The 24,916-nt window shown below is 55.8% G+C and overlaps 9 protein-coding genes and 1 non-coding gene across 12 annotated transcripts, besides 3 other annotated features; 5 read left to right on the plus strand and 5 right to left on the minus strand.

Moving 5' to 3' along the window:
* Window positions 1-987: 987 nt before the first annotated feature.
* Window positions 988-1,842, plus strand: EKO05_0002534 (uncharacterized protein; the record flags this gene model as incomplete). The annotated part of the gene is made up of 1 exon (XM_059635930.1): window positions 988-1,842. One exon carries the CDS (start codon window positions 988-990, stop codon window positions 1,840-1,842), a length of 855 nt encoding a protein of 284 aa, XP_059491913.1.
* Window positions 1,843-5,037: 3,195 nt separating this feature from the next.
* On the plus strand, window positions 5,038-6,513 carry EKO05_0002535 (proline dehydrogenase; the record flags this gene model as incomplete). The annotated part of the gene is made up of 2 exons (XM_038938073.1): window positions 5,038-5,630; window positions 5,682-6,513. 2 exons carry the CDS (start codon window positions 5,038-5,040, stop codon window positions 6,511-6,513), a joined length of 1,425 nt encoding a protein of 474 aa, XP_038801134.1.
* A 31-nt stretch (window positions 6,514-6,544) lies between these two features.
* Window positions 6,545-6,578: a tandem repeat.
* Window positions 6,579-7,099: 521 nt separating this feature from the next.
* Window positions 7,100-8,431, minus strand: EKO05_0002536 (Cystathionine gamma-synthase; the record flags this gene model as incomplete). The annotated part of the gene is made up of 1 exon (XM_038945074.1): window positions 7,100-8,431. One exon carries the CDS (start codon window positions 8,429-8,431, stop codon window positions 7,100-7,102), a length of 1,332 nt encoding a protein of 443 aa, XP_038801135.1.
* Window positions 8,432-9,077: 646 nt separating this feature from the next.
* EKO05_0002537 (Peptidylprolyl isomerase) lies at window positions 9,078-9,992 on the minus strand (the record flags this gene model as incomplete). The annotated part of the gene is made up of 4 exons (XM_038937751.1): window positions 9,078-9,273; window positions 9,322-9,428; window positions 9,511-9,680; window positions 9,791-9,992. 4 exons carry the CDS (start codon window positions 9,990-9,992, stop codon window positions 9,078-9,080), a joined length of 675 nt encoding a protein of 224 aa, XP_038801136.1.
* Window positions 9,993-10,900: 908 nt separating this feature from the next.
* On the plus strand, window positions 10,901-12,670 carry EKO05_0002538 (Epsin-3, clathrin recruitment and traffic between the Golgi and endosome; the record flags this gene model as incomplete). The annotated part of the gene is made up of 5 exons (XM_038937980.1): window positions 10,901-10,982; window positions 11,043-11,105; window positions 11,155-11,203; window positions 11,251-11,332; window positions 11,393-12,670. 5 exons carry the CDS (start codon window positions 10,901-10,903, stop codon window positions 12,668-12,670), a joined length of 1,554 nt encoding a protein of 517 aa, XP_038801137.1.
* Window positions 12,015-12,033: a tandem repeat.
* Window positions 12,671-13,364: 694 nt separating the features above from the next.
* Window positions 13,365-15,269, plus strand: EKO05_0002539 (uncharacterized protein; the record flags this gene model as incomplete). The annotated part of the gene is made up of 1 exon (XM_038945075.1): window positions 13,365-15,269. One exon carries the CDS (start codon window positions 13,365-13,367, stop codon window positions 15,267-15,269), a length of 1,905 nt encoding a protein of 634 aa, XP_038801138.1.
* Window positions 15,270-15,485: 216 nt separating this feature from the next.
* Window positions 15,486-17,632, minus strand: EKO05_0002540 (uncharacterized protein; the record flags this gene model as incomplete). Of its 2 annotated transcripts, XM_038937939.1 has the most annotated exons (7): window positions 15,486-15,724; window positions 15,807-16,274; window positions 16,327-16,462; window positions 16,517-17,053; window positions 17,104-17,320; window positions 17,375-17,494; window positions 17,571-17,632. In XM_038937939.1, 7 exons carry the CDS (start codon window positions 17,630-17,632, stop codon window positions 15,486-15,488), a joined length of 1,779 nt encoding a protein of 592 aa, XP_038801139.1. The 2 variants fall into 2 exon arrangements, with proteins under 2 accessions (XP_038801139.1, XP_059491914.1); XM_059635931.1 differs by having other exon boundaries at window positions 15,486-16,462.
* Window positions 15,766-15,788: a tandem repeat.
* Window positions 17,633-18,238: 606 nt separating the features above from the next.
* EKO05_0002541 (uncharacterized protein) lies at window positions 18,239-18,997 on the minus strand (the record flags this gene model as incomplete). The annotated part of the gene is made up of 1 exon (XM_059635932.1): window positions 18,239-18,997. The coding sequence occupies one exon, from the start codon at window positions 18,995-18,997 to the stop codon at window positions 18,239-18,241; it is 759 nt and encodes a 252-aa protein (XP_059491915.1).
* Window positions 18,998-19,445: 448 nt separating this feature from the next.
* Window positions 19,446-19,517, plus strand: EKO05_4t2. The gene has a single exon. It is a non-coding gene; the product is annotated as a tRNA-Ala (tRNA).
* Window positions 19,518-20,168: 651 nt separating this feature from the next.
* On the minus strand, window positions 20,169-24,888 carry EKO05_0002542 (Tricalbin-2; the record flags this gene model as incomplete). Of its 2 annotated transcripts, XM_059635934.1 has the most annotated exons (3): window positions 20,169-21,622; window positions 21,670-21,810; window positions 21,942-24,888. In XM_059635934.1, 3 exons carry the CDS (start codon window positions 24,886-24,888, stop codon window positions 20,169-20,171), a joined length of 4,542 nt encoding a protein of 1,513 aa, XP_059491917.1. The 2 variants fall into 2 exon arrangements, with proteins under 2 accessions (XP_059491917.1, XP_059491916.1); XM_059635933.1 differs by having other exon boundaries at window positions 20,169-21,810.
* Window positions 24,889-24,916: the final 28 nt, after the last annotated feature.

The raw sequence follows: 24,916 nt of genomic DNA on the forward strand, positions 1-24,916 counted from the left end.
GAGCCTATTCCAACCAATCGCATGATTCAGACGGGTCTACCTTTGCTTTGCATCGCTGAAAAAAAAACCAAACAAACTCAAAGAACACCGTGCGCAATCGAAAATTGTGAAAACAAAACACATTTCCCCCGCACCACCCTCGCCAGCTGATGGCAAAATGCGATAGAGGATTCATTGCGTAGCAAGGAGCCATAGAGACCTACACAGAAGAAAAGACTGCAAACGTCCACTATCAGAATCGAACAGGGGTCGTTCAGTTCTTAGCAACCTTCAACTCATAATATCTGATGCTGTGAGACGACTTCTGGTAAGTGCTAGACGGTTTTATGGAGGCGTGTTGGACTGTGAAAGAGGAAATAATAGCCACGCTTTTTATATGCTGATGTTCTTTCTCGAAAACTGGGTCTTACCTTGTTTGCAGGGAGCGTGGTCCCTTCCCTTGACCGGAAGCCTTTGCAGAGCACACCTTTGCGATTGCTAGTTTGTCTTTGTTATTTGGACGCTGCAAGCGGTTATACTCGTGACCGAAGCAACCGTATGGACGTACTTAACACAGCGTTTCACACTCGTTCCCTAGATCCTTATTGTCTCATACATGGCTATGATAAATTACTCCATTCCTAAATTTGGGTTCGATCGATACCCTGAGTACTTCGGCATATCCCATCTGAAGGCATGGTTCTGACGCCTTTGGCAGTATTCGCAAGCTCTGCAACTCCAGTCGTTTGCAATCTCGAGATGAATGGGCTTTGCTTGTCCACATTTGACGTTGAGTCAAGGTTACTCACCTTAAGCTAGTACGCCCTTTCACTCCATTTTCGTCGACCATGGCCACCGCATATAGTCTTATACCTACAATTCCCCCATCCTACCCACCTGACAGCCTCGATCCAACTACCACATATACTACAACATCTTGCAAACTATATACCAGGTACATGGACACCACAACTGTCTAGAGAATACTGCTTACTCTCGCACAGTACAATGGCTACCTTCATTGACTTTTCCTTCGCTGTCGACGCTGCTCGCGAAAGGCGCGTCAGGACTGAACGCCCCGCTGAGGCCGAGCGTGTTGACGCCCAGATAGCTGCAGAAGAGCAGTGTCGCGAACAGGAGGCAGCGTTTCACCGTCAAGGGCTCAATGAGCCGCACAGATGTAATTATTCCGCTTCTTGGTATTTTATCATGAAATTGACTGGGGGCGCAGCAACGCTCGGCACTGACAAGTCACTGCCGCCTACACCATCAGCCACGACCTTCTTTGCCGCACCACAAGCTGCAGACATTGCGAACACCAAAGCGGAGCAAGTGCCTGCCCTGCCAAGGCTGGGTAGGCGGCAGAGAGCAAAGGAGTTTTTCCGTCCTGGACTGCGCAAGAAGCGCGTTGCAGAGGAGTTTGCGATCATGCAACTCATCGCTCCAGAGGTAGAGCATTCTGCTGAGGCGCCGTCACTGCCGGGCGCTGGTCTATTGGAGCTCCGGGTGAGAGAGGAGAAGCCGTTATATATCTCGCCCATCGAAGAAGAGTTCGATGCGGATGTGACGCGAGCAGGTGATGACGGCGAGATCACCGCGCTGCCGTCACTCCCTGGCCACCGCTGTCGGGTCCGAGCTTGTCCTTGGAGATTTCAGGAGCAATTGGACGAGCCATCAGCAGAAGACCTAGCTGACTATGCGATGGATGAGGATGAAGCGGCGTACGACGCTCCAGGGAATCGACACCGATCGAACCAGGACATCATCGACCTCATCCGACGAGGCCACCGGGCAGCCACACAAGATCGCGGCTCCCCCCGCCAAGTACCAGGACTTCCGTGCCCTGCTCGAATCCCTCGGTAAGGGTGGAGAGATGGGTGAGGAGCACCACGACTCGCTGACGGTCACGACCAACGCCATCGTCAAGGAGCTCGCCGAGATGGCCGTCGTCATCTGCATGACCCCCGACGTCACCTCCCAGACCCGCGCACACACCCTCCAGCAACCGTTCGCCATCCTGTACGACGAGGCCGGTAAGATCAATGAGACGGGGGTGGTGGCTGGACTGGTCTTCGCCTATTAATACGACAAGAGCAACGGCCCGCTTAAGATCCTTCCTGGTCCTCCCATCCCCCACATCCTGTTCGGCGACATACATCAACCCCCTCCCGTCCTCGGCCGCGACGCGCAGAGCCATCCGTTCGGGCAACAGAACAGCGTCTCTGTCTTCCAGCGCTGGGTGCTCGCTGGCATGCTCACCATCTGGCTCTAGGAGCAGCACCAATCAAACCAGGACATTATTGATCTCGTTAACTACGTTCACCCTTGCGGCCGCATAGGCGTAGCCGCCGGCGTCAGCACCCGCCCCGCTGCTCTCACGGCGACCAAGTGCGCCAGAGACATCTTCCACTCGGACAAGCGCGTCGTCTTCATAAAGCTCCGCGGCACGACCGAGGTCCTCCCCACCACCAAGTCGCGCTACAACGACGCCTATGTTGTCCCCGTCATCTCTGCCGCCTGCAAGATCATGGCCCGCGCCCGTCTGCCACTGCCGGCAGAATGGATTGCGACGATAAGACGTGAGCTATTAAGGGTGGTGGGCATGGGCTTTGAACACCTTCAGCCACCAGCGCGTACAGCGTTCCTTCCTCTGCCTGACTTATCATTACCGGGCCCTCCTCTTCCTGACGGCCTAGCGTGAAGCCGACGAGTAAAATGGACGGAGCGTTTATCATGTGCAGACGGCGCTCGGCAGTGAAACAAGAGACAATTCATTATATACATTGGAATGCGAGAAGTCGGGTTGGCTTCGGCGGATAGCGAAGATGAGCTTTGCAAGATACATAAAAATCTGTCGCAGTGAAGGATAACGGTCATGTGAGCTCACTGCGGATCAAGCGGACTACAGACCCAACCAGGGTCGGACCAGGTGATTAGATCAATCACACTTTAAGACTAGGGCGTAGGCAGCAACGTATATAGGCTTGATCCTTCACTTAAATAATCAGACAAGGAACCTGATCAATTCTTTCACTTCGATCCTCTTGTCTAGTTATCTCAGCTCCAACAAAATCAAAATCACCCATCGACCTACCCCATAGTGTTGTTCATCCCACACCAGTTCGCGTAAAAATGCAACATCTTCATTTAAGCAAGACCTGCCACGCGCAAGACAGGACCAGGATGACGCGGTCATTCCCACCCCCGGGCACGCATAGACAGACCGGTACCCGTCTAAGCGACACGGAACCCGTGGCCTGAACATGCAGCAAGTACAGACGATGCAGGCAAGTGTCAGAAGTCAGATCGGGAAAGTGGAGTAAAACCCGATTATTGCCTCAGAACAGACACAACCGTATGCGGGTGACTACTTCTTCCTTTACAGACGCGGCGAGGCGCCCCTGTCTATTCACCTTTTACGAGGGGATAGTTGGATGGAATGTAGTCAGACTGCCAAATCTGGCAGGAGATCCGAAGACATTGAGAGGACTTGGGACTATTGTCTGACCTGTAGGCTGCAGCTAAGCCTTCTGAGAAGCACCTGCCTTGCCTGATGGAGATCAATCAAGTTGTGTGAAGTGTATAGGCCGTTGGAGATAGGAAGAAGTTGGTTTTTCCTTTGAGTACTGGGTCTCACCGTGCCTACCCCGGGTGCACGCTAACGAAAATAGGCCAGGGCTCAAAGAAAGAAATGACCTTCTTCGTGCGAGCGTTATGGCAAATGAGGTGAGGTGTGGGATGCAGCCACGCGCCATCTCGAATCAAGGGTGGGGATACCGAGCCACCGACGCATGCCGCACGCCGTTCGGTCTGCCTCGCTCTGGGCTGGAAAATCTTCTCACCTCCACCACCACCGGTGCCGATACCGGCAGACACTGCACGCCCGAGACAGCCCCAACATCAGCCGAGATGGAGTGGAGACATTGTGCTGTCATACAAAATCAGTGTTTGGGGGGGGGGGGGTTAGTTTAAGAGCGATTGCGGCTGGGTACATGCGGCTCAGAATGGAGTGCGGAAGGCTCGCAAGAAGGGCCGTGCATGAGCAGACTAGCGGTTTGAGATGCTGTGCATTCTGAAGCGAATGTCAAGTGTGGGGAAGCCGTCGCGATGAAACATGCGAGACTGTGATCTGACAAGGAGCCAGGCCCCTTCCGTTTGTTGGTGGCTGCACGAGATGTCGTCGACAGCCTGCAGTACCTGTTGTCTATTGACAATCAGTTCATCCCGCACCCCATCTGCGGGCGCTTGCCGAATAAGGAAGGGATCAGACCCAAGTAAGTAAATGCTGGATGTAAGTAGGTAAGCAATGAAGTCAGCCCTCATGCCCTGAGCCCCCACTTCCTTTGATTGTTTACACCTGCACAGTGAGAGATCCGCTTAGCCATCTAAAAGATGCGGCAGTGTCTTCATTCAGGTCTCAGCGCCTTGCATTGGTGTCGTGCTCTGCAGCATCTTACCACCGCGACTAGGCCAGCATACAAGGGCGCCTGAATCTCATGCCAAGTTGATTTCGCCCATTCAATACATCCCTAAGCAGACCCAAACGTACAGCTCAAGGTGAATTCGGCATTGGCGGATTCAAGCTATCTAGCTATAGGCACGTATCTGTGTTGCAGCTACTTTTGGACGTGTTTTGGCGGCGCAAATCAAGCTGGGAGAGTTCACACGCTAGTGATGCTGATGTGAGAAGCCCTGCGCTTCTCCAGGAACGGCTGCAGGCATTGCCCAATCATAAAAGCTCCGCTTGCAGGCCGATAAGGCTTGTGCGGCGTCGTCAGTCTGGAGCAGAACGGGGCAGGTTTAGGCTGACCGACACAAGCCGAGCACCGCACGCAACATCATGTGCATGACCCAGAGGGTCATCTCGAGTATATATGGCGTCAGGTACGGCCCTACTGGTCACTTGACCATCGAATTGATTTTAGATGAAGATCTGAAGATCAGACCAATTCCTGTGCATTCACTTCAGCTCTTGCCACACACTTCACTGCACCCGCCACCGCACATCACACACAACAACTCCAACATCGGAAGTAATCCTATACAGACAAGATCAAGATGGGTTCCCGTGTCCAGCAGGCTCAGCGCCTTCAGCGACTCACACTCGCACCCACAGCCAGAGCCCTGGCTCGCAATGTCCATCAGAGCTCCGCCCACAAAACTGCCATTCAAGGGCCATCTCACACAGTAACCCCCACACAGCTGCTGTCCACAAAGACCTACCGTCAGGGATCCGCACCAATATCTGTCCTCGCTCGCCTTCCCATCTCTTCGGTCGCCCGCTCCTACCTGATCACTGCCATGTCTTCTTCGCCACAGCTTCTTGGGCTGACATTCACTATACTGCGAAAGATGCTCGACTCGAAGAACTATCTCATGAACGTTGAGCGTAACCCTGTCATCAGAACGCTATTGAGGAGCACTTTCTACGCTCAGTTCTGCGCCGGAGACAAGACCTACGAAGTGAAGCCCAACCTTGCCGCAGCACGGTCAGTGCTCGGTTACGACGGCGTCATCATCGAATACGCGCTGGAGGTTCTTGGAGGAAGCGAGCCCACCGCTGCCGATACAGCTGCCGAAATTGAAGTCTGGCGCAAGGGCATGCTGAAGAGTGTTGAGATGGCTAGCGAGGGCGATTTTGTTGGTCTCAAGTAAGCAATCACCATTCACAGACCCGCATACTCGCACTAACTTGGTCCCAGATGGTCTGGTCTCGGTCGTCACGCACTTCACCTCCTCCAGAACCAGCAGGATGCCACACCTGAGATGTGGTCCGCCATCATCGAAGCCTGTGACGCTGCGGCCGCAAAGGGTGTCTGCCTGCTCCCCGGCGCTGAAGAGGAAACCACCAACATCGGCCTCGAGAAGTGGACCATTGCCCTGCAAAAGATGTACAACACCAAGGAGTACGGCCGCGCGCTCATCTACACAACATACCAATGCTACCTCCGCGACATTCCCAGCCGCATTGCCCAGCACCTCGAAAAGGCCGCCAAGGAGGACTACATCGCCGGTGTCAAGCTCGTTCGTGGCGCGTACCTCAACTCGGAGGCACCAGGAACCTGCTTCGACACCAAAGAGGGCACAGACGCTTGCTACGACGCCTGCGCCGCAACCGTCCTGCGGCGGCAATGGAACTCGTCCATCGCGCCCTCGACGTCATCCGTCCCCTTCCCCGCCGTCAACATCGTGCTCGCAACGCACAACCTAGCCACCATCCAGGCCGCGAAAGCGATCCGCGCGAGCCAGATGCTCGTCACCAAGCCCGAGAATCTGCCGCGTCTGACCTACGCGCAGCTGCAGGGCATGGCGGACGAGATCAGCCAGAGCCTCGTGCAGGATCCTACCATGAAGGCAGACACCGAGGCCAAGGTCGTCAAGCTGCTCGCCTGGGGCACCATGACCGAGTGCCTGAACTACCTCATCCGCCGTGCGGCCGAGAACAAGGAGTCTGCGATGCGCACCGATGACACCCGCAAGGCCATGGGCGCCGAGCTGTGGAGGAGGATGAAGTGTGTTTTCGGCCTCGCCTAGTTCGAGTCCAGCGATTCGACGACGCGTTGACCTCTTCTTTTCTTTTTCTTTTTTCTTCTTTTCTTCGGTTTCGCAAAGCATAGCATGGCGTTTTGAAGGCCTCTGTTTTCGTTGTCCTCTTTTCATCTTCCACCTTCTCCATCTGCGCATTCTTTACCCAGCGGTCTCTTGCGTCGGAGTACGGAACAGTCTCGACTTGGGATTCTGTGCCCCTTGGGTCTTTGGGACCAGCCAGCCACGGCCGATTTCTAAACGGTTTTGCATATCTACGATTATGAATCAAGTGTCATGAAGAACGTATCGCGTCTGTCTGTGTGAGTGGTTTGCTTCAGTGTGATGGTCCTATGTACGTATGGGTTTGAACACGCATTCTGTAAGAGATGAGTCGCACAACAGAAGTTGCGCTGTATAAATTAGGGTATGTGGCTTAAACTCAGTCAGCACCAGTACCATCAAGTGATCGCTTGTTGGTCTTATGAATCTCGATCACAAGGCGAGAAGAGACGGCTTCGAGCGTTGTGGAGTTCTGTGTAGGGATCGATATTGTTTACTCCATCTGAGGTGTGGCATACATCTTGCCAATCTTCTACACGCTCCCCTGTCCAGCACCTTCTACCTTGGCGCCCTCTTGTCCGACCTGCACGCTTGTACCCTCGGTAGCATCTCCAATGCTCTTGCTACCCTCTGCCAACGCTTTGAAAGCACCCAGAAAGTCATTTTTCAAGTCCTCCCAGTTCTCCACCCCAATGCTGACACGCAACAACCTGTCATCGACTCCAGCATCTGACATCTTCCGCCACTCGATGAGAGACTCGACGCCGCCCAGACTCGTTGCGTGGTGGAACAGCTGCAGGTGGCTCGGCAGACAGCGCGCTTGCTGAGCGGAGCGCATGTAGATACTGAATACCGGGCCGAAACCGTTCGGCATCTGCTTCTTCAACCAGCTGAAGTCTTCGGTCTGCAGACTGGCGTGTGTGACGTGGCTAACGACCTTCTTCACTACCTCGCTATCCTCTCCTTTTCCATTGACTGCGTCGTTGAGCCATGCAACGAGCCGATCGGCGTTTGAAGACTGCCTCTGAACGCGTAGTTCCATGGTCCTTAGACTCCTCACCCCCAACCAGCCCTCGAGACTGCCCAGCACACTGCCCAAAAAGATTCGATCTGCGCGCAGCCCCTGGGCTCTCTGGAGGCCCTTGGGCGAAGCGGATGTGGCGAGAATGCCGCACAGCATATCACTGTGCCCGCCGATGTACTTGGTACCGGAGTGCATGACAAAGTCGGCACCCCACTGGAACGGATCCTGCAAGCCTGGAGGACCAAAGGTGGCGTCGATGGAGAGGAAGGCGCCGCGCGCGTGTGCTCTATCGGCATACTTCTGGATACTGAATGCTTCGCCAGTCGGGTTCAGAGGCGTCTCTACATGCACCAGATCCCCCTTTCCGATTCCGCTGGCGTCCCAAGCTGCTTCGTCGGCGTGCAAGTCTACAGTTTTGACGCCGTGCATCCGTTTGTGCAAGTCAATGACGCCGTGGCAGCCGTGGTATCCACCGCTGATTGCAATGACCTTGGGCACCACGCTTACTAGCAGCCCATGGAACGCGCTCAGCCCACTACTGTAAGACACGACGTGGTTGGCCAGACTCTCCAACTCTTCCTCTTTGGCTCGTGGGTAAATGAGGGGCGCCAAGATGGTCTCGAGGCGGTTGGTGTTTGCTGATGCCAGACGTGAGTAGATGAGTGGTGTGCTAAGGTCAATGACTTCGCCTTCTTCTGGGGAAACAGGTTGTAGCAGAGATGGATCGCGGGGGTAGCGGAAGGTGGTTGAGGTGTGGATGGGGGGCGCGATGTCGGTGAGGACATTTGTGCGGTTGTCGGCGTGGATGCCGTGTGTTGCAGGGTGGAGTGTTGGTGCCATTGTTGGCGTTGGTGAGTGGAGTGCAGGTAATGTAGGGGGGAGTACAGGCGATGCAGGAGGGAGTATAGGCGATGTAGGAGGCAGTGGAGTCTTTGAGTCAGAGACGGGAGGAACAGGATATGGTGCAAGTGACAAGCTACGAGAGATGCAAGCAAAGTTCGAATGTGATGGATTAGGTAGGTCAATCGCTGTCGTGATCATGCGTGCTCGGTGTGTCCACTTCTCGCCCAGCGCCCTGAAAGCTGTGGTTCGCAGCAAGACGGCCCATCACCAACGCTGTCTGTCCATGGGCGTTTGTGGGAACGGTGGCGCACAGAGAAGCCTTGCCTGTTGAAGTTTGGCTCCTGGGTGTCACTCGGGCGTTGTCGGTGATGACGAAAGCTAATTAGTTGCGGGGTTGATTGCCAGTGCCCCTCATCGCCCTCGATAAATTTTGGGGCAGCTCGGGAGCACCGCATCAGGCAAGTAGGCTAGTACAGCAGCAAATAAGGGAATGCAGGTGCGTCAGTAGATCCAATTGACGCTCAAAGCTACAGAAATGAAGGGACTGGACTCCCGGGGACATCGCTGCTTTCGCAAAAGCTGCCGAATGCGCCTAAAAGACAACGCCTCTCCTTCTCCCATTACAGCTCTATACACGACTCGTCTACTGCTCACCAGCACCAACAATGGTAGGGGGGCCCTCCTTGTACTTGATGGCACCGCTGCCGCTGCCGCAGGCCTCGATCGCCTTGACCACCTTGTACGACTCGACATCGCCGTCGGGGACGCCGCCAAAGACGACGTGCTTGCCGTCAAGCCACGAGGTGACGACGGTGGTGATGAAGAACTGGGAGCCGTTGCTGGGGGTCTGTTAGCTGGGGTGGAGCGCGGCGGAGCAACGATCTTACGTGTTGGGGCCGGCGTTGGCCATGGACAGGAGGAAGGGCTTGTTGTGGGTCAGCTTGAAGTTCTCGTCACTGAACTTCTCGCCGTAGATGGACTTTCCACCAGTGCCCTGTGTATTGTTAGCTAGCCGTCTCATGACGAGTCGAGACGAGTCGAGTGCGGTGCGCAGCCAGGCGCGTGGTGCTACGTACGTTGCCACGGGTGAAGTCACCACCCTGGAGCATGAACTGGGGGATCACGCGGTGGAACTTGGAGTTCTGGTAGCCGAAGCCCTTCTCGCCGGTGCAGAGGGCGCGGAAGTTCTCGGCCGTCTTGGGGACGACATCGTCGAAGAGCTCGAAGTTGATGCGGCCGGTTTGCTCTGGTCAGACGCAACGTCAGCAATTGCTCGCGCCTACGTGCATGCGATGCAATGCAGGAGCTCCCCCAACTGGGCAGAGCTCGGCAACATGGCATGGCGGGGCAACTCACCCTTGACAGGGCCGACGTTGGTCACGTTGCCGCGCTGGTCGACGGTGACCTCGGGGCCGGTCCAGTTGACGTCGAAGTAAGTCTTGATGACCATGTTGGCTGCGGAGGGGGTGAAGAAACGCTTGTTGACGGGCGCACGGAGACGGAGAGAAGTAGTGGTGGAGCGGCGGAAGGCCGAGAGAACAGAGCAAGAAGTAGACATGGTGGGGCGCGGGGTGGTGGGGGGCTGTAAGCAGTTAGCATGCATCCTTAGGCGCGGTGAAGCTCCAGCGAGCTCTTGCGTGCATCTGCGACCCTCTGGCGATACGCGCTGCCATGCCGCGGCCGGGACGTGGGATGCGGGGCCACGCTGGGCCACGCAGCATGCAGACTTGCCTTGTGAGAGGTTCGGGAGGCGTAAAGAACTACTGTACAACGGATAACCCGGCTTGAAGAGATGTGGTGGCGGCTAGGGCTGGGGGCAGGGCCGAAAGAGACAATGGGTTCTGCAAGACAAGATGCAGAAGAGACGGCTATGGTACAATTGACACGAGGAAGATGGCTACTGTACAGTCGACGATGGTGTGGACGGTGAGTCTGGCGGGTTCAAAAGCTCAGAGATGGGCGATCTCCAGTTTCTTAGCGCGTTTTTTTCGCATTTGGCCTGTCGCCGTCTCCATTGCTCTGACATGTTGTGCGCTTGACGTAGGCAAGTCGTGCGGGCACGGTAGCTGTCCGTCTCGGGTAGTCCTGCTAGCAAGATGTCACGTAGCAGAGAGACACCATGGAAAGCTGGACACTCGATCTCTTTCCTGGATACTTGTCCAGCTCATCTACGTGGACAAGCTCCCTCTGATCACGTGAAGCTATCGTCGAATCCACCCCGGCCATCGCTCCACCGACGTCGAACACCCAACTGAGCTGCAGCGCCCAATTGACACTGTACTCGAAACCCTGCTTCTGCACGCTACAAAACCTCTCTCGTCTGAGTGCAGCACAAACCCATACCGAAAGCAGCGAAGACACACGCCCGACGCCCGGAGCCGAGTTGCGCCCAACTGCTGCCACCGGACCCTTCCTGCCTCGACCCAGACACCTTGGACCTCGCCGCAACGCCGACCCCCCACAACCATGGATTTCAACAGCCTGAAGGATCAAGTGAGCAATCTCACGCTCTATGACCTGAAGGCAGGCTTTCGCAAAGCTCAAAATGGTACGCGCCCAAGGAGACGGCCAGCTTGGCCAGCTGGCCAATGCTAACGTGTCATTGTAGCGGTGATGAACTTTACAGAGATGGAGGCCAAGGTCCGCGAGGCCACCAACAACGAGCCGTGGGGTACGTTTGGCATCGTGAGCTGCGCAGGGCAATAGCTGACTGTCACCAGGTGCATCCTCGACTCTGATGCAGGAGATCGCCAACGGGACTTTCAACTAGTACGCGACGCATTGCGACGGCCAGACTTTTTCGCTGACAGTGGCAGCCAACTGTTGAACGAGATCATGCCCATGATTTACAAGCGCTTCACCGAAAAGGCTTCTGAGGAATGGAGGCAGATCTACAAGGTACGTGCTCCAACCACTGCAACGGCCACTATCCGCCATTGAGCCACGCTGATGACCCAGGCCCTCCAACTGCTCGAGTTTCTTATTAAAAATGGATCAGAAAGGGTCATCGACGACGCACGCTCCCACGTATCGCTTCTGAAGATGCTCCGGCAGTTCCACTTCATCGATCAGAACGGCAAGGACCAGGGCATCAACGTACGGAACCGAGCCAAGGAACTCGCGGACCTCCTGGGTGACGTCGATCGCATACGGACCGAACGGAAGAAGGCACGCGCGAACCGTAACAAGTTCGGAGGCGTCGAGGGCGGCATGGGCATGGGCATGGGCGGTGGCTTCTCCGGCAGTGGAGGTGGCAGTCGATACGGAGGCTTCGGCAGCGAGCAAGCCGAGTACGGCGGTCACACGGGTGGAGTGTATGGAGACGGAGGCGGCTTTGGAGGACAGGACCCCAGCTTCAACGAGACACAGCAACGTCGCGAGCGCTTCGACGAATACGACGAGTACGATGAGGGGGAAACCGTGTCGAGCCCGCCCAGGCGAAAGGAGCCCGCATCGAGCTCTGCGAGAAGAGAAGCCAAAAAGTCGGAACCACCAAAGCCCAAGGCACCTGAGCCTGTGCCTGATCTGCTCGCATGGGACGACGAGCCTGCACCGGTCGCCAGCTCATCAGGAAAACAGCCCGCCACCGCCGCCGCCGCGAGCAATGACTTTGGGGACGACGACGACTTTGACGACTTCCAGTCTGCGGCGCCTGCTCCTGCTGCGAAGCCTGCTGGGTTTGGCATGGCCGCTCCGGCGTCTACGTCGACGATCAGTTCCAGCACTCAATTTGCCGCACCGCAGCCCCAGTCTGCGGCTCAGAACAGCAACCTGAACGACTTGTTTGCCACGGTATCTCCGGCGCCGTCCGCGAGCCGGATCGTGTCTCCGCCCGCGCAGTCGTCGTCGATGAGCTCGAGCTTCTCGCAGCCAGCCAAGCCCACGGGGTACCAAGCCTCGGGGCCCAACTACTTCACGTCGGTGCCCCAGCCCGCGCCGCAGTCGAGCGCGTCCACGCCTGGGTCCGTCATGTCGCCGGGCGGCATGGGCAAGATAGGAGGTGGGGGTGCGCCCAAGAAGGCTGGTGGGGATGCGTTTGCGTCTCTGCTCTCTGGTAGTACGACTAGGAAGGCGCAGACGCCGACGCAAAAGGTAACCATGGGCGATTTGGCCAAGCAGAAGACCAGTCAGGGATTGTGGGGAGCACCCGCATCGAGCTCAAGCACGCCAGCTGCACAGTCGCCGCAGTCGGGCTCCAAGCCTCCTGGCGGTGCGCTTGGTGATTTGCTTGGTTAGAGGGCGCGGCTGGGCTGCCGTGTGGGTGGAGTTGGCGAGCCGTAGACGACGAAGCAATATGATGATGTGATGTTGATATGAAGACAATGTACGTTGAGGCGATGTTGCTATGATGTTGCTATGATGTTGCTATGATGTTGCTATGATGTTGCTATGATGTTGCTATGAAGATGATATGAAGTTGCTATAATGATGCTATGAACTGTCTATGCAGACAATTAGATGTTGCTGAGAAGTTTCTATAATTTTAGTAGAAATGTTTCGATAAACTGTTTATGATGACAATTAGGAATTGTTATAAAGGTGCTATATACTGTCTATATAGACAATTAGAAGTTGCTAGGAGGTTGCATAAAAGTGAGTAAGAAGTGGCCATGAACTGTCTGTGAAGACCAAAAGAAGTTCTCACAAAGTGGCTATGAAATTGCTACAAGGTTGCTATGAACTTTCTACGAAGATAATAGAAGTTACTAAAACAGCCGTGAAACTGCTGCAGAGTTGCCAGAAAGAATGTAGCCATTTTGCATCTCGCCCTTGTCAGCCAACCCACCCATGTCTTGGTGGCGCTAAGACCCCTGAGCTCTCGGGGGTCCGCACAGATTCGACTGCATCCTTGTCGCAACCTCCCCCTCGGTGATTGACGACTTCCCTCTCTCTGATGACTGACGATTCCTCTCTCCCTGACGATGCCTAGATGCCGCTCTCGCGCCTCCTGTTCGGCCTCAGCTGGCTTCTGCTGCCCGTAGCCCTGTGCGGGACCACATGGCTGTACTGGTATCCCTTGTTCCACGGCTGCGCGTTCCCTCAGCCCACCGACACGTCGCTCCCACTGCTCGCGGCGCAGGCGCCCTTCCGTCTACTCGCGCTCGGTGACCCGCAGCTCGAAGGCGACTCGTCACTGCCGGACCCCAATGCGCCCGTTTTCCCATCGCTCGAGCACGTGGTCAGCGACGTGCGCAATGCCCACTTCGAACTCTCCCGCGTGCAGGACATTGTGCTCGCGGCGGCCAAGGGGGCGGTGCAGGACGCGGGCGCATGGCTCGAAGGCCACCGCAAGGCCGTCGACCTCTGGGGCAACGACTGGTACCTGGCGCATATCGTGCGCAGCCTCACGTGGTGGACCGAGCCCACGCACGTCAGCGTCCTGGGCGACTTGCTGGGCAGTCAGTGGATCACCGACGGCGAATTCGACGCGAGGGCTGCCCGCTACTGGCGCACCGTCATGCGCGGCCTGCACAAGGTGCCCGACGCCACCATGGGCGTCTACGTCGAGAGCGACCACTACGACGAGCCTGAAGATGACCGCAAGAAGACGTGGGGCGGCACCACAGAGACGCTCGGCGCCGACAAGGCATGGGCACGGCGTGTCATCAACATTGCAGGCAACCACGATATTGGCTACGCTGGCGACATTGACGACGCCAGGGTGGAGCGCTTTGAGCGAGCCTTTGGGAGCGTCAATTGGGACCTGTGGCTCACCCTGCCACCCTCGGATGCACCAGAGTCTTTGGAGAACGAGCAACCACCAGCCCACAGCACCACCCCTTCCGAAATACCAGAGGAACAACCGCCAGCCCTCCGCCTTGTCATCCTCAACACTATGAACCTCGACACTCCCGCCTGGACCGATACCCTCCAGGCCGAAACCTACGCCTTCATGAACCATGTCATCTCCACTTCGCGCCCCGTCACCGACAAGACACACGCCACCATTCTGCTTACACACATCCCCTTGCACAAAGAACCTGGCGTCTGCGTCGACAGTCCCTATTTTGACTTTTTCGAGGGAGGCACAGGGATTCGGGAGCAGAACATGCTGTCTGAGCATGGGAGCAAGATTGTATTGGAAAGCATCTTCGGTCTGAGTGCGAACAAAGATGCAGAGGGTGCCGGACTGGGTCGACGCGGTATCATCATCAACGGACACGACCATGAAGGCTGCGATGTTGTTCACTACACTCGCCAGTTGGGTACAGAAAGCCCCTGTGACCCGGGCCAACTCGAACCGAAAGACGCCTATTGGCCGACTCGAATGGCAAACGACACAGAAAACAGCCTCGCCAGTGATGAGGCCTTGGCTGCGAACAACGAAACTACGTCTGACGCTACTCACGAAGCCACACCAGAGGCTGGCTGGAAAGCACGCCGTTTCCCCGCTCTGTCCTACGACGTTGACAAGGACAATACCTGCACTCACATCCCCTCTTCCCCTCACCTCCGCGAGATCACCCTGCGCAGTATGATGGGCGACTTCTCCGGTTACGCTGGTTTCCTGAGCGCCTGGTTTGACGCCTCGCTCGGTGAAAAAGGCGAATGGGTCGTAGAATTCAGCACATGTGGAGCTGGTGTGCAGCATTTGTGGTGGGCTGTGCATATTGTGGACCTTGTTCTTGTACTGGCTATTCTTGGTGCCTTGGTCGCGAGGGGCATAGAGGCGCTGAGAGATGGGGAGGTGGTGGGTGCTGCGAACAAGGCAGAGGGTAGTCATGGTGATGTTGCGCCCCATGCGAAAACGATACGTAGACGAGAAAAGGTCGTGCAAGTCAGTATTGAGCCCGGGGCTACGTCCTTGTCCACGACTACGCCGAGAAGAAGGTAGACTGTACGCTTTCTCCAAGAACAAACTGCCAATCTCTTGCATGCACCGAAGGCCTGTGATCAAGTTCATGTCCCAGGCGAGCGGAGAAGAGATTACCAACATCCCATCTCAAACAGTCAACTCCCAAGAGCACTGGAACGTCAAACGCCCGTTGGCTTACATCTGCACCGACGAACAAGCAGTGAAGTCTTCCACAACATCACACATGGTACCCATCTACTCGGCCAGCTTCAAGAAACCCGCCTGGCCTGCAAGCGCGTCTTCTTTGATCATCTCCGCCGCACCTTCGCCCACGCCATACGCTACCATCTGCGTATGTCCGTTGTTGACGCGCGGGATACTGCTCACGTCGGCGACTCTCAGTCCGCGCACGCCGCGCACGCGCAGCCGGCTGTCCAGCACGGCGTTGGGGTTGGAGGAGGGACCCATGGCGCAGGTGCTCGAGGGGTGGTAGCCTAGAGGGGCACTGCGTTAGCCAGCAAGGAGAATGGACAGTGTGGTGGTGGTGGTGGTGGTGGTAAGGATAGACGGACTTACATGTCGTGGCATGCTGTTTGACGTGGGGGATCCAGTCTTCCCTCGTCGTGTTGGTGTGGTGCGTTAGATGCGCTGGCCAGCTTCCCTTGACTACGCTCTTGGTGCCGGAGCCGTTCATGACCATCTCGTTTGCGAAACGGCACGCTTCCGTCATGACCAGCATGTCCAGCGGGTCCGCGAGATAGTTGTGGTCGACCACGGGATTGTCCGCTGGGTTGGACGACTTGAGCGTTACCGAGCCCCGCGACTTTTGGTTGAAGAGAAGGTTGCACATGGCGAAGGTGTGCTTGTGGTCGACGGGGAAGTCGACGTACTGCTTGGGCCCGCCGTACAGCTCCGTGTTCCAAAACTCCATGTTGGGCTGCTGCGGCGTAAGGCCCATCGGGTCCCGGCCTTCTTCTCGTGCTGCGCTGCGCCACAACTCCGAGTCTTGCAGGCGGTCGTCGAGACGCGCGTAGCCGAAAATGCCTCGTACATGTTAGGATGAATAAGAGACAGATGGATGTAGGTGTTGGCCTACCGAAAGGAAAGGTGCTAAGCATCCCAGTCTTCTTTTCTTTGTAGAGTTCGTAGGTGGATGCAATGGCATTGTCGTGGTAGGCAAGGTAGTCGTTTGTGAGGTTGGGCTCGGAAACTTCGTAGAACACAAAGACGAGCTGAAAGGCTTCTCGTTAGCACATACACAGACGAGAAACTCTGTTGATACGTACGCAATGGTCCTGCAGATTCTGACCTACACCGGGTAGGTCGACTCTGCACTCTATCCCGTGTTTCTTGAGCTGTTCCTTCGGCCCAAGACCTGATCGCATCAGGACCGTTGGACTGCAGTACGCACCAGCTGTAACGATGACTTCTTTCTTGGCTTGATACTCGATCTTTTTACCTGTCGTCGAAATGGTGGCAACGCCTGTTGCGGTGAGTTCGCCATCCGTCTCGGAGAAGACGATCCTGTCAACAACGACTTCGGTCTTGATGGTGATGTTTTCCCGCTTGTAGCCTTTGGTGATGAAGTCGGCAGCTGTGGTGCGAACACCTTGATGCACCGTGCGTGGCACGTCGCCACACCCATGAGGTGTCTCGCCGGTCGAGAACATATCAGGGTGGTAAGGAAGGCCGAAATCAATCATACTTTCCTTGATGCGCTCTGAAATGGGTGCGAGGTCGTGCGGTTCGATATGAAGAGGGCCCGAGGTGCCGTGGACTGACATGTCGGCTTTGTGCCAATCTTTCTCGTGCATAGTCTCCGCCTGCTCGCGTTTAACATAAAGGTCCTGCATCGGGGCGGACAGACACACACCTTTGCCATGTATGCGAACATCTTGTCTCCAGTCCACTCCTCCATTCCCCAATCGTCGTAATCCTGCTTCGTGCCGCGGATGCATAGTGTTCCGTTGACACCGCTCGATCCTCCAAGGAAGCGACCGCGGCTGACTTTGACCTGTCTGCTGTCGACACTGTCCATAGGCTCGGTGACGATGTTCCAATCCGTATCGCTATCAAAGTTCTTGCTCCACCTTTAAGTCGACAATGATCAGGTTGATGTTTTTAGGGATTCCAGGTCAACTCACCCTCCCGCCATGTGCACATTTTCCAGGTCCGCATTATCGGGTCCAGCCTCGAGGACGAGGATCTTGGCATTGAGGTCTTCAGCGAGGCGACCTGCAATCACACAGCCAGACGTTCCGCCGCTGCATCGGCGTCAGTCTACTTCACACTGAGTGCTTACTTCTTAGAAAGAAATGTCTCGATCAAGATATGGCTTACCCGCAGATGATGTAGTCGTAGACCTCGGCAGGATCTACAGAGTCAACGCGTTGGAGAGACATGCTTGTGGTGTGATAATAGCAACAGCTGACAGGGATACTGTCTGCAGAAACGTCTCCTTGAGGAAGGCTTTATGTAGCTGGCAGCCTACTTCCGTCTGACACGGAACCCGTCCGCACTTCTTCCGCAGTGCATCGTCCTAGTGCCCGGATAGTCCACGGAGGTCGTACAAGCTCAAGCACTATCCCGCACTAAATCAGTGCAATACGCGCGTAGTTCTCGATGCATTCAGTGTGTGCTGGCCAGTGGTTCGCCTCACAACATCCCCAGACATGGCACTGAGGCTGGGTGATTGTTCTTAGACTCCTGCGACCCGAAGGCGAACAAGTCCCCATCCAGCTCGCCAAATTGCGCCGGCTGTGAAAGATGCGCTCAAGTGATGCTCCGTCTTGCGCGGATACAGGTGGAGCTTACTAGTGTGTAGCAGAGTACCCCGCCCCACATATGCATAAATGCGGGGTCCCCAGATCCGAGAAGCACGAGGCTTGTGGAGCTCTGTTTCAAAGCCAAAGGGCAAGAAGGTGATGACAGCCAAGTGTTGCTCATTGAGCTCTCAAAGACAAACAAATCTTCGTGGGGGTGTTTTAGCACGCATACCGGTTACTGTGTTATCTCATACGGTCCGCGCGACCCCTCAACATCTCAAGTTCCCCTGATGTATTCCAACTGACCGCCCTCCGATAGCCTTGACTTAGCCAAAGCCTAATCATGTCTGGGTCCAAGTTGCGGAAGTTCTGCTGCGAAATCATCACAAACGCCTGCGCACACAACGTGGTGCTCTCCGATGGACTAGGCGGAGGACGTGTTTTGCAGGTGCAACATTCTGGGTCCAGGGGCGCGATGCTGTCTGACGATGGGGTGGGGAGAGAGGTTGGCAGGTTATCGGTGCAGCAGGGCGGCGGACCGGGTAAGGAGGGTGTCGGCGGGAGCAGGATCGGAAGGGATGCAGCAAACACCGTAGGTGACGCGACAGTGCTTGGAGCAGGAAGAGCAACATGTGCATCGGGAGAAAGTGACTCGAGAGGAGAGCCAACTGATGGCGTTTTCGCCATGCCGCTATCTACTTGCTCTTCACGCAGATTGAAGTGTTCTGAGATATCGTAGCATGCGAATGCATTAGCCGTGTCGCGCTCCTGTCTCAAGGCAACGATCTCCGCTCGAGCTGCTGTTAGTTGTCTCTCCGTCTCTGCCAATTTGAGTTCGAGAGAGACAACATGGTCTTTTTGGCGCGTGCGATGGCGTCTTTGATTCTCTCGCACACGACTTAATGCGTGCTCAGCGGACACGCGGGGTCTGCGATGCGATAGGCTGTGGTTGGGAGAGGTGATTGGAGTGGGAGAAGGTGCTGGCAGTATACGCGAGCGCATTTTCGAGAAGCGTCACGTTAGGCGTGGTCTATGGATATATGGCTCTTGGAAGGTTGAGCGGATTGTCATGATTTGAGGTGTGCGTGTGAGTGTATGTAAGGGTAGAGAGCTGAAGCATTCAAAGTCAGAGATCTTCGTGGTGACATATCGACGAAAATGAATCGTGATAGGACAGAGCGTGAGTGGTACAAAAACTCCAGCACTTTCCGCGAAACCCTAGTCGAATCCCTGTCTGCACTGGCCATGGGACTAGTACACGTCGAACATCAGCAGCGCAACTAGTTGGCAGGATGCGACATGTGAGTGGGGCACTATATTCTTAAATGAGACGTGCAAGTCTGCCCCACTTGGGTGATATTGCAGTTAAGAACATCGAGAAGACGCAGCGATCATCCAACACAAATCTATATAATCAACTTTTTCGTCTCTAAATTATCAAAGAAGTCAAGCCTCCTTGGCCAAGTGGTAAGGCGTCGCACTTGCAATGCGAAGATCGCTCGTTCGATTCGGGTAGGTGGCAATTTTCTTCTTTTTTGCACTCCCCACTTCAAGGGCAATGTAGTCAGTCCCTTTTCTGGCACCAACCTCTCGACCACGCACACAATCAGCTGCATACCTGTATAGCTCTTGCGCTGTCATTGTTTTTGGTTGAGCGTGACTCTACATGCTCCAAAACAGGTAATATACTATTATGAGTATCAATAAGGTCCTTTGATTAAACAGCGAGAATCTCTACCGGTACGCCGCCAGCCTTTCAACATCGAGCTTTTGTGCCATGTTTCCACAGCCATTTATCTCCTACTGCTCTGGTCCCAAAAGCTCGAAGCAGTGCGTGGAGTCAAAAATTGTATCATATGAGAACACGTGTAGGTGGAATTGAATTATTGAATAGACTGGTATCAAGCACCCTCCTAATAGAGGAAGAATAAGCATACTGCGGCAAGGTGAAAGAAGCACCGCAGCTGCGCCTAGGTTTTCTCACAAGACAGCAAAACGACCCACGCCGGCCCAGCCATTAAGCCCCTTTTCTCTCGTTCCTCACTTGTGCCCGTCCTCTCGGCACTTCCTTGTAGAGACTCTCCGTTGAGCTCGCGAACCTGGCATCCCTCCCACAGCAAGCCGCGAAATCGCTGTAGCCACAGCTCTGTCTTCTTAGACGTGTGCGGGCTTTCTAAGCGCCCGGAGGTGCGGGGCTTCTCTCTTTCCCTCTACTCAGCAGTCCTCTCCTCCCGCCTGACACTCTCGGACTCACGCTCCCTACCTGGCTCACGGCATCGGCTGGTGTGAAGGAGCTGCGTATAACAACCATGCCCTTCCCAACACCAACGTTCTTTTCGCCACCAGTGCGCGAATCGTCAATTGTAAATTGCGCCTCACCAAGCTCGTCGTCGCGTCCAAAGGTAGCGTGGTCCTTGACTGTGACTTTGAAAAATTGGTCTGCTGTGCATGGGACTTTGAAAGTCTCGTTCTCGAACTGAACACTGCCTGTAGCGGTCTTGATATGGTCAGTCTTGTGTACGTCCTTTTTGCCCAGATGGACGAAGACGCGCAGGTTTATGCCGGGTGGAAAGCCGTCAGCGGAGACGATAGAGATATTCGCAGTACCCTGCTCGCCACCACCGGGCGCCGCTGAATCTCCCAGTCTGCTAGAGAAGGACTGTGCCCCCCAGCTGCGGTGGCGATTATGCTCGGATGTGTTTCGATTTGGCGTTGTGGGTTCGGCGGAGATGGAAGTAGTGTTGCCGCCCTCAACCGACACGAGTGGGACGTCCATGCTTGGTCTGTCTCCCAAGTCTGGATGGTCAAAGTCATCCTCGCTATTGGCTCCGCGTGACTTTCTACGTTTGAAACCCCGGCCGAGGAATGTACCGGCGCGAACTACACCGCCGCCAACCAAGGCAGCGCCCTTGCCAACACCTTTGACAGGGGCGCCGATGACTTTGCCGGGTACAGCAAAGGTGCCCGAGAAGGTACTTGAGCCTTGGCGGGCGCGGACAACGTAGTCTGGTTTGAAGAGCATTCTAAGCCTAATCGCACCGCTCTTGCCATCCAGGCCAAGAGTAACTTCCTGCTGTTGGAAAGGCTCCAAGATTTCGAGGTTGATGGCGGATTTGCCAAGAAAGTCGGCCTTATCACCAAAGTCCCAGTCATAGACATTGACGACGAAATCTGCACCAGTTCGGCTCCTCACAGGGACCTCGAAGTACTCGTTCCACGCCGGGTGGAGTGTCTTCTTTTGGGTCTTCGTCTTGTAAACCTCTTTGTCGTTCAGAACAAACTTGCAGTAAGGATCCGAGAAGCCGTTGCGGTCAGCGGCTGGCAAGTCCGCCGCGTCCAGAACGTCAACACGGAGTGTACCTTGATTGTTGAACGATTCGCTGGGATCCAGGCGCATCTTGACTGGCAGATACTTGAGACTGACAGTGATCTTGCTCTCCTTGCCGTGCTTGTCTTTCAAGGTGAGTTGAGTAGGTGTGTACAAGCAGCGTCGCAGTGTATCGATGGTGTTGCCTGTGAGTTTAGCAATCACGTGATCCTGGTCTCCGTCGCCGTCCTTGTTGATCTGCTCGATAATGCGCAGAGTGATCTTGGAGAAGTCGAGCTCGCGGACCATGGTCTCGCCCACTAAGAACAGTCAGTGATGCACAACGGTAGCCAACGACATGACTTGCCCTCGCCGAAAGTCATATGGCGGTTTTTGATCTTGGCACTGGAGTAGCTTGGATATGCCATGTCATCCATAAGAACATCAACATATCCGCCCGTTTCAGCAAACTCGCCATCGATAAGCTTGAATACAAGAAGTCCGGACTCTGTACAAGGTCAGCACATGCTTACATCAAGGGAAAAGGAAAGTGAGAGTATGGGTGCAAGGCAGCAGGCTGGGGACACCAACTCAGCCACCTGTACTTTCCCACGTCCTTCCCATCTTGTCGCAGCTTACCATACTGCTGCAGGTCCTCGGCGTTCAGGCGCAGCTTCTCAATCTTATGCTTCTCAGGGATCGGTTCGTTTTGCTGGTACTCGTTCTTTTCAAGCTGTTTAGCCAAGTCGGCCGCGCTATCTCTTTGAGAGCTGCTGGGTGCCAAGGAGGAGATGGTGCCCGCAGTCTCGGATCGAACGAGTTGGCTTGTACCAGATACAGTACGCGCGTGCGTCGATGCTGGCGCCTTTGATCCTGCCGTTTGGATGCTAGCCGCACGGGAGCGACCGTTGGGAGTGGTCTCTTCCGATTCCTCTTCGTCTTCTTCGGGATCCCAGGTGGGGATAGTCGGGTAGAACGAGCATGTGTAGTTTAGCGTGCCCTTGTGGCCTGACGTGCCGGACATGCGCAGTGGACCAGGTATAGTTTGTTTCTGTTCATGAACGAGATACTCGCCGTTCTCGTCTTGTTGAATGTAGTCGCCCGCTGACAGCTCGACGTGTCCCAATGAACGGTCCTTGCCCAGCGTCTCTTCATCCATAACCTCGAGGGTCAGCTTCTCACGTATGGTGTGGACGGGGATGTAGACGACTTCGTCCCAATCGGGGTTTAGGTTGTTCTTGAAGGTAACCGTTCTACCCTTCTCGACACCAGAGAGCAGCACACGAACATACGGATCCGACTTGCCCATAGTTTCGAGATTTCGCAAGTCGCGAGCGCTCTGGAAGTGGAGCCTGATGACACCAATCGGTGTGAGGTATCCGCCCGAGGACAGAGAGCCCTTGAGTGCCACAGGCTTCCATTCCAGCTTCATCTTTGCGCGCCCAGTCTGAGCGCCAGCCAGGTTGTACCACTCATGGCCCTTTGCTGTCAGGTCAAGCATGTCATCGATGGTGATCTGATAGGTTCCAAGAATAGGATCTCCCGCCAAGTCGCGATCGTCCTTGATGACCAGGCCAAGCTTTGCCTTCTTGCGGTCTGTGATGAGCATTTCCTTGGTCGCATCGGGCCAGATAGGGATGTTTGTGCGTTTCATGGCGCGAGACTTGTGAACCTCACGGCCGTTGAGCAGCAGTACAGCGTACGGGCTCAATTGACCAATCATACTTTTGGTGCCGTCGAGATCCTTGGCTTGCTCAACAGTGAACTTGATGATGCCTGTGCGAGACTCTGGCGGAGGCTCTTTGGTGCCATCTTGCAGGGTAGTGCCCTCGAGAACGGGGAAGAAGCGAATGTCAGCCTGAAGAATACCGCGCGGTCGGCCACCAGACATGATCTCGAGGTGCATGTTCTCGTGGACAGAATCTGTCTCGAGCTGCTCGAGTGCGAACGTGGCTGTTCCAAGCTCCTTGTCCTTGCGAATGTCGTTGAAATCGAACAGGTTGATGGTCAGGGCGTCCTTTAGCGAAGTAACAATGATGTTGATAGTCTCGTTCCAGCGAGGATTGGCATTCTCGTGCACAGTCTTGGTGCGTGCAAGCACGGCTCTGTTGTTGATCGAGACAGTCGCGTACGGGTCTGGCGTACCAGAGAATTTGTCGGGGTTCTTGAGACCCTGTGCACCGTGGAAGGTGACTTGCAGGACACCGATGGCTTGATCGACTGGATTTCCAGCAAGCATCTTGGCGATTTCAATGGGAAAGACGTTGGGGTCGTACATCATAGGGCCGAGGTTGGCGTGAATTTGCTCCATGATGAACGTCTCTAGACCAGGAATGAAGTTGATATCGAAACCAAACGTCTCGCCGCCTAGCGGTTTGCAGACGTAGTCAATGGTCGGCCTCTCCAAGAAGGACATTTCGACTTTCTCGATGTGCGGGAACGGAAGCTGCAACTTGAATTTGAGACGCATGAGTCCGGAGAAGGCCATGTCCTCGACAATGACGTCCAAGCCTTTGCTGACCAGACCCTTGCCGATACGGATTTCGAGAACGATCTTGGGGTTGATCTTGTTCTTGACCTGTCGCGCGGTGAGGTCCATTGTGTCGTTGGGTGTGAAGCTGAACTTCCAGTCCATGAGCACAATGTCGTCCTGGGTCTTGGGGTAGGTCTTGACGTGCTCCAGGCGCGGTGGCTTGGTTCCCAGAACGAACGTCTTCATCTTCAGACTATCGAGGAAGGCGGGGGTGGAGGTAGACAGGACCTGATCGACGGAGCCAACAATGGTGTCGCAGAGGACAGGGGCGTAGATGGGCCAGAACTTGACGAGGAAGCTGTTGATCCACTCGAGGCTCTCCGTGTCCGTCTCCAGCTTGTTCTTGGCCATTTCGCGGTTGAGGTCGTCGCGGGCGTTTCTGCGCACACGGCGGATCGAGGTGCGGTAGTAGGTGCCGCAGATGGCCATGATGATCATGATCCAGCCGAGGCCTCCGCCGAGCGTGGCCACGACCCACGAGCTCAGGCAGGCAAAGATGATGACGCCCGTGTTGTGGTACCAGTCGCCGAAGAACTTGTCGTCGAGCTGGCCTTCGAGGTAGGTTTGGTGGTCGAGCATGGTGCCCTCGTCCTCGTCCTTGTTCTCCGAACCGGGCATGCCGAAGCGCGGGGCCCAGCCAACGCGTTCCCAGCGCGCATCCGGGTCAGACTCGGGCGCGGGCGCATGGCCGTTGGCAGCGGACGATGAGGGCAGGTCCAAGCCGATGGCACCAGCCTTGGTGGGCGGGGGGAGGTCGTACTGCGGGGCGCCGGCTGCGGCTTCGTCGGCGTCCGAGACCAGGGCCGTGGCATTGTGGTTGCGCTCGTGGTGGAAGCCCGGCGGGACTCGCGCCCTCGCCTGGGCGCGCTTCTGCTCGGGGCTGGCGTCGGGGTCGAACTGGAAGGCCGCGCTGCCGCCCTGGCGCGCCTGGTCGACGACGCTCTGCTCTGCGGCCTCGGCCGTGACGCGCGAATGAGGGTCGCGGGCGGCGTCGAGGGCGCCCTGCTGCTTCAGCTCCGAGGCATGCTCGGCGGTGCCGTTGAGATGGCTCATGGCTGAGGCGGGTGTGGGCCGTGTGCAA

This window comes from Ascochyta rabiei, chromosome 4 (genome assembly GCF_004011695.2).
Source record: "Ascochyta rabiei chromosome 4, complete sequence".
Classification (NCBI taxonomy): Eukaryota; Fungi; Ascomycota; class Dothideomycetes; order Pleosporales; family Didymellaceae; genus Ascochyta; species Ascochyta rabiei.